General features: G+C 40.7%; 1 protein-coding gene across 1 annotated transcript in view; it reads left to right on the forward strand.

Annotated features, from left to right (window-relative positions):
- The window catches only part of PLCG2 (phospholipase C, gamma 2 (phosphatidylinositol-specific)), a gene marked incomplete at its 5' end in the record, with an annotated part of 41,064 nt that overhangs the window by 15,616 nt on the left and 19,109 nt on the right, over positions 1 to 6,339 (forward strand). Inside the window, 6 exons of the mRNA XM_010140145.1 lie at positions 617 to 785; positions 2,644 to 2,748; positions 2,952 to 3,041; positions 4,010 to 4,188; positions 4,410 to 4,610; positions 5,872 to 5,991. Coding sequence (XP_010138447.1) covers positions 617 to 785; positions 2,644 to 2,748; positions 2,952 to 3,041; positions 4,010 to 4,188; positions 4,410 to 4,610; positions 5,872 to 5,991 — 864 coding nt within the window. The remainder of the gene's footprint in view (positions 1 to 616; positions 786 to 2,643; positions 2,749 to 2,951; positions 3,042 to 4,009; positions 4,189 to 4,409; positions 4,611 to 5,871; positions 5,992 to 6,339) is intronic.

The following is a 6,339-nucleotide window of genomic DNA, read 5'->3' on the forward strand; positions in this document are numbered from 1 at the left end:
TCCCTACTTGCATTAAGCGATAGGCTACCTAGAAGGAAAATCAAAATGAGAAAAGCCAAAGCTCATTCAGACATAAAATTGGTGAGGTGTTTCAAAGGCAGCGAGAAAGCTCACAGAACAGTTTGTTTAGCTTCCAGAAAGGGTTAATGATGGAGGCTGGTTGCTCTCTTCCACTGTCTAGTGAATGCTTATAGAGAAGATGGAGCTAGGCCCTTCTCAGAGTGCCTGTGAAAGAAAATAGACAATTTTGAGGACGGAAAAACAAATTTTCACATAATGGTGCTTTAGCACTGAAACTGTACCCAAAATGCTTGGAAAGAATGTTCTTGCAGATATGTAACTCTTGGCTGGACAAAGCTCTCAGCAACGTGATCTAACGTAGGAATTGGGCATTCCCAAAGAAGGGGTTTGGGCTAGATAGCCTCCAGAGGTCCCCTCCAACCTTAACAATTCTGTGATTGCACATTTATTACTGTCTGTTGTGTGCCTATTCCTTTCGTCGTCTTGTTTAAGTATTTTCTTTGATCTGGGGATGAGGGAGGGTGCTGTTCTCCTTGCTTTGCCAGTTGTTGCAAAAAGAAATTGCCTTCCCTCACCTTTGTTTTCTTGATCAAAGATACCCAGTCATTCTGTCAATTGAAGAGCACTGTAGTGTGGAGCAGCAGCGACATATGGCCAAAGTGTTCAAGGAGGTATTTGGAGATCAGCTTTTAATGAAGCCTGTTGAAGCCAGTGCAGATCAGCTGCCATCACCAACCCAGCTGAAAGGAAAAATCATCATCAAGGTAGGCTTGCTTTGTGTGCTGGTAGGTGAAATTGGAAAACCAGAGCAGGAGCCAGAAACACTACTTCTGGCTTCACAGTTTAGTTGTTACTTTCTGTTGAGAGACAAGAAACCCCATGCTAAAAGTGTGTACTAGTAACATTTTGTGATACGGCAAAGAATTGTGTAAAACCACGTATTAAAGTGCTTGCAACTGGTTTTCTTTGCAGTAAGAGTTGCTAGTTCAAGTGCAAATTGAATGACAGCTTTTTTCTAAAGGTCTTCCAGCTCCTGAAATGTCAGTGCTAAATTTCAGCAAGGGTTCACTCCTGCAGGTGCTCGTCAGAGTGTTCTTACACAATGTGGCCTGCTTAAAAATGATACAAATGTGTTCTTGAATAATAAGTTAGATTAGTCTTATTAACTCTTTTTCTCAAAGAATGCTTCTCATGCAAGTGGAACCCAAAGCACTTGCAGACTTAAGTTGTCAGGATTGCTTGCAAACTTCAAAAATTGATAGGTGTTTACTTAACTCAGTGTGATTTAAATATGCAGTTGAGTGAGCCACTTGTGAGACACGGAGGTGCTCCTATTAGAAGGCAGTCGCTGTTGGGGCGTCTTACCTTCTGGGCAATACAGATGCTAGACTCAGTGCTGCGGTAGCACATAACCAAAAGAAGACTTCTCAGATTGAAACTACAGTAGAACTTTTCAAAAGGGAAAAATAGGTGGAGAATCTGAGGGCTGCTCATGATCTCTTCAGTAAAATAAGAATTCCTTTTGACCATGCTTCAGTTTTCTAGCTCTTGTACCGCATCCTATGTATTAAACCGACAAAGAGAGGAAATAAGGGTAGGTAGAAGTAAGCATACAGCTCTTGAATGTGAGACTGGAAATAATAGCACCTCACCTCATTAGAAATGCCCTGCAAAAATTCTGTGCTTAAGATTTTAGGGTTTTTTGCCTTCAAGCTGTCTGTTGTTACCTTGCAGAGCTTAGAGGGGAGTTGCATTGGCACATCGGTAATTACATGACAAGTCTGATTTAAAGGAAATTACAAACTACTATGAGTCTGCACAACAGAACGTCCATATCACTCTGTCCTGTCTAAAAGAGCATTAAAGTGTCTTTAAATAGATCAGCACCTGCCAGTGAGCTGGTTGTGTTATTTGGCTTTTGTTTGGAAAATGTTGTCAGTAAAACAGAGGCAACTCCTACTTAAGGGGCCTGTGGGATTTTTCAGATAAGCCTGTCAAACTGAAATCCACCTTCAACAGGCTATGCAGAACTGAATGTGGTTGAGAACTGCTAGGTAGGAGATGATTAATCCCATCATTAGCTGCAGTTAAGTATTGATGTTACCTTTGGCCCCTTGAGCCACTGTTTTTTGTAAGCACTCTCAAGAAAGTAGGATTTATCTCCTATTTTCATAAGAGATTTCTCTTCTATTCATTTTTCTTGTGGAAGAGTGAATTTCCTGTTCATGCTAATCCCTTATCTTCTTGTTTTGTTTTTTATTCCTTATGTCCTGCTCTTTGCAGAGGGATCCTTGTTTTATCCTTACTTCTTGGTATGTGTCACTTCACGTTTTCTGTCCTCTAAAGAGTAACGCACTTTTGTCACTCTAGTTGTTTCTTCATTGCTTGAATGATACCTCTACTACGTTTTTAATCTGTAGTGTGAGATGTAAATTTTAAACAGAGATCCAGCCCTGTTGCATAAAGCCTTGTGGAACAGCTGTTGTTGTGGTAATGATAGAAGAAAGCTGTGCAATGGAAGGAAATATTTCGAGTAATACTGAGTATGCTGAAACTGTGTGACCAATTTTATATATCATTCTATGGGAGGGGATGATGCAGTGGGTTTTTTTTGTTTTTAAGCATAAAAAACTGGGGCCAAAGGGAGACATTGATGTGAATTTGGAAGATAAGAAAGAAGAAAAAAATCAACAAGGAGAACTTTACATGTGGGACACAATTGAACAGGTAAGTGACATTTGCTGTAGTTTGTTACTAGGTTGTGTGATTCTGGAAAAACACATGATTTTTCTTGATATTGTAATATTGTCAGATGAACAGATAGGAATGAGGGAAAGAAGATACTTGTTTGTTGTTACACCTTATTTTGAAACCGTGTCTAGGGAGTTTCCCTCTGTCTTGCTAATGGTTTAATATCTCTCAATATTTAGAAATGGACTCGGCACTACTGCGCTATTGCTGATGAAAAGCTTTCCTTCAGCGATGATATAGAACAGAATGCTGATGAAGATTCGTCAAAGGTGATGGCCATGTTTTGTTGTTTAAGCATGTTTTCTTTATTCTCTCAGATTATTTCAGAGTCTACGGATATGTATTTTTTTATGCCAGTGTTGAAATTGTAGAGGATCCATGTCAGATAACAAGTATCTGGAGGCAAAAAATATTTAAATAGAGTCTTTGACAAGGTACTCCAGTGAACTCTGTTTTTAATAAAATCACTTATTCCCTTGGCTAATTGAAGACTTGCAAAAAAGAATACAGAGAAATACAATTTTGGTAATTAAATGCTAATGCTGGTGTATGCACTGATAATCAAAGTCTTTATATGCCTTTGGTTAACTACTATTGCTATTCTCAAACCAGTCAGTATGATGCACTAAGGTTTGCTGTGTCATACAGCTCACCTCTTACAGAGCACGTGTTGTTGCAGAGTGTTTGTCACAGGTGAGCACATGTTGTCCTTGGCTGTTGTGCCTGGTAAAGCAGAAGCACGAGGCTCAGTAATGGTTGCAGTAGCAGTGACGTTCAGCATGGTCTTCTGTTCTGACCTTTTGGGTTTCCATGCTCTTTTGTTGCTAACCTGTACGTGCATGGCTCAGAGCTCTGTCTGCACATGCAGAACATTTCACCCATTTAATGTCAGTAAAATAATTAATGTAAGGAATTACACAGATGAATCCTGGAGAAAGCTGATTAGAAACTTCATGGATTAGCAGTAGGATGTTTTGCCTTGAAAATATAAGTCAGTGTTTGCACTGCTGCCTTCTTTTTGTTGATTACATATTGATCAACGCTCCTAAGACATGGCTTGGCTGGGGAGGAGAGTCAAGGGTGACTATGAGGGTGATTGGCTTGTTTGTGGAAGGAGAGTTCAGGGCTATGAAGAGCTGAAATACTGAAATAGCAGATTATTGTATCAATAACAAGTACTTTGTTTCAAAATCATAATATTAGAAATGCCCTACAAAAATCTTATTTTCTGGTCTAGGAGGTGAAACATACTGAACTGCACTTAAAAGAGAAATGGTTCCATGGAAAAATGAAAGAGGGGAGAACAACTGCTGAGAAACTGCTCCAGGAATATTGTGCCGAAATGGGTGGCAAGGATGGGACGTTCCTGGTTAGGGAAAGTGAGGCTTTCCCTAATGATTGCACCTTGTCATTCTGGTATGGTGATTGTCATAAAATTTTGTGTGTGGCATGTGTTATTTTCACAGGTGGGCCAGACTTTGATCTTCAATTCAGGGATAAATTGCTGGTTTTTGCACTGGAAAGGTAGTCTCATGAGTGTACCTTTATTAGCAGACTGACCTTTTCATTGAAAGGATCCTCTAGAGGGAAAATAATAAAGAATTTTCTTTTCCTTGTGCCCCTCTTCGTTTCTTCAGGAGGTCAGGTAGAGTCCAGCACTGCCGGATCCGTTCTACAAGTGATGGGGACACTGTGAAATACTACCTGACGGATAACCTCACTTTTGACAGCATCTATGATCTCATTCAACACTACAAGGAGGCCCACTTGCGATGTGCTGAATTTGAGCTGCGTCTGACAGATGCTGTGCCTAATCCCAGCCCTCATGAGACTAAAGAGTATGTACAGCAGAAGGCAAGCACCAGGGTTGTTATGTCAGTGTGTTATCTAGATGGACCTGGATGTTTTGCATAGAAAATTCCCTGGATTCAGGAGCACACCTGAGCGGTGCTTATCTGAGGATGTCTTAGGAATAGGCTTCTGTGACAGATGCTGAGTAAGATCACTGATTTTGTGAGAACTTGGTACAACAGAGAGCAGTCACTGGGAAGGCCGTTTACTAGGAAAATCGGTGAGAAATGTAACGCTGTGAAATTCCATCTTTCTCTGCTCAGTGTTTTACAACCCCCAGGGGGCTGGATGAGATGTTTAGTAGTTGGCTGTTGTCTGGCAACTCAGTGGTACTGTCGGTGCCATCTGGAAACTCTGTTACTGGGGCAGTGAGCCCAAACTGTTGCATTTTTCTTATCCTTCCCTCCAGCTCACCCCTGTCCAAGCTGGTTAGGCTGACTTTGCCCCATGCTGATAGGAAGTAGTATCGCTTGGTGTTTGTTTCTAGCTGGTATTTGCCTGATGTAGACCCTAGGCAGACCTTGCACTCATTTGTGAGGAACTAAAATCACCGCACTTTGTTCTGTTTTCTTTTCAGTGGAAAATGTAAATCTCCTTTGCGTGTGAAATATTGATCTGTGACTTTAAACTTCTCTTTTTGCTCCTGCCCTGGGATCTGGGAGTCACTGGCCGCCTGTAGATAACTTCAGATGCCAGTGAGGGGAGGGGAGAGTTTAACAGTTAGGCTTTCCAGTCTTTCCATAGAAGGCGGAGATGTACTTCCAGTATAAGTGACCACAGCTTTACTGAAGGCATATTAGATGCAAAATAGGTCCATCCCTACAGTAAAAGATAAAACCAAGCCCTGAATAAAATAATTCAAATGCCTGGTGTTTTTCTTTTGTCAGTGTTTGGGCTTTTGCTTCAATCTACTATGTCAAGACTGAATAATCTACTGAAAACAGAATGTCAGACTAAAAGCAGGATCCAGTGCCTCTGTTTCAGGAAGGAATATGTATTTATGGTTTATGATTTCAGACAGACAAGGTGTTCAGATACATTCTTGATGCTTTTGTCCAAAATAAGCTGCTATGTTACAATGTTTTGTAATAAGCTGCTGTCATAGGTGGCAAGATGGGGAAAATCTTATGCATAATTTTTCTTGTAGTGTTCGAAAGTCTGTTGTTAACAACCCTGCCTGTTATTCTTCCTGAATGACATTTACAAGCTTTGTAATCCTTTGTCCATTTTGCTTTGTAACTGCTGTAGTTGGTACTATAGCAACTTGAGTCGGGGAGAGGCAGAAGACATGCTGATGCGAATTCCTCGAGATGGAGCCTTTCTGATTAGAAAGAGAGATGAGCCTGATTCATTTGCCATGACTTTCAGGTAAGAAAAGACAGACATGACTACCTTACCTAGTAGCTGAACAAAGTTCTGGTTTTTTATGATTTGGAAAATACTGTGGTCTTTACTTAAAGTCATAAAATTCTTGCTTTCAAACTTTGAGTAATTAGCCTGGTTGATTTGTGCAGCAGGTCCATGTATTAGAACATGTACAGGAGTTAATTTGTGGCTGGAATAAACCTTTGTGCTTTTTTTAAGCACATTTAAGACTATGGGGGCACTGAGTGTCCCTTTCTTCCCTTACAGAGCTGTGCATGGCCCTTCTTCACTTCCTTGACCCTCTGTACTGCAGGGTGTTGCTTTGAAGTTTTCTTTGGTGCTGGTTCAGCA

This window comes from Buceros rhinoceros, unplaced genomic scaffold (assembly GCF_000710305.1).
Source record: "Buceros rhinoceros silvestris isolate BGI_N320 unplaced genomic scaffold, ASM71030v1 scaffold8577, whole genome shotgun sequence".
Classification (NCBI taxonomy): domain Eukaryota; kingdom Metazoa; phylum Chordata; class Aves; order Bucerotiformes; family Bucerotidae; genus Buceros; species Buceros rhinoceros.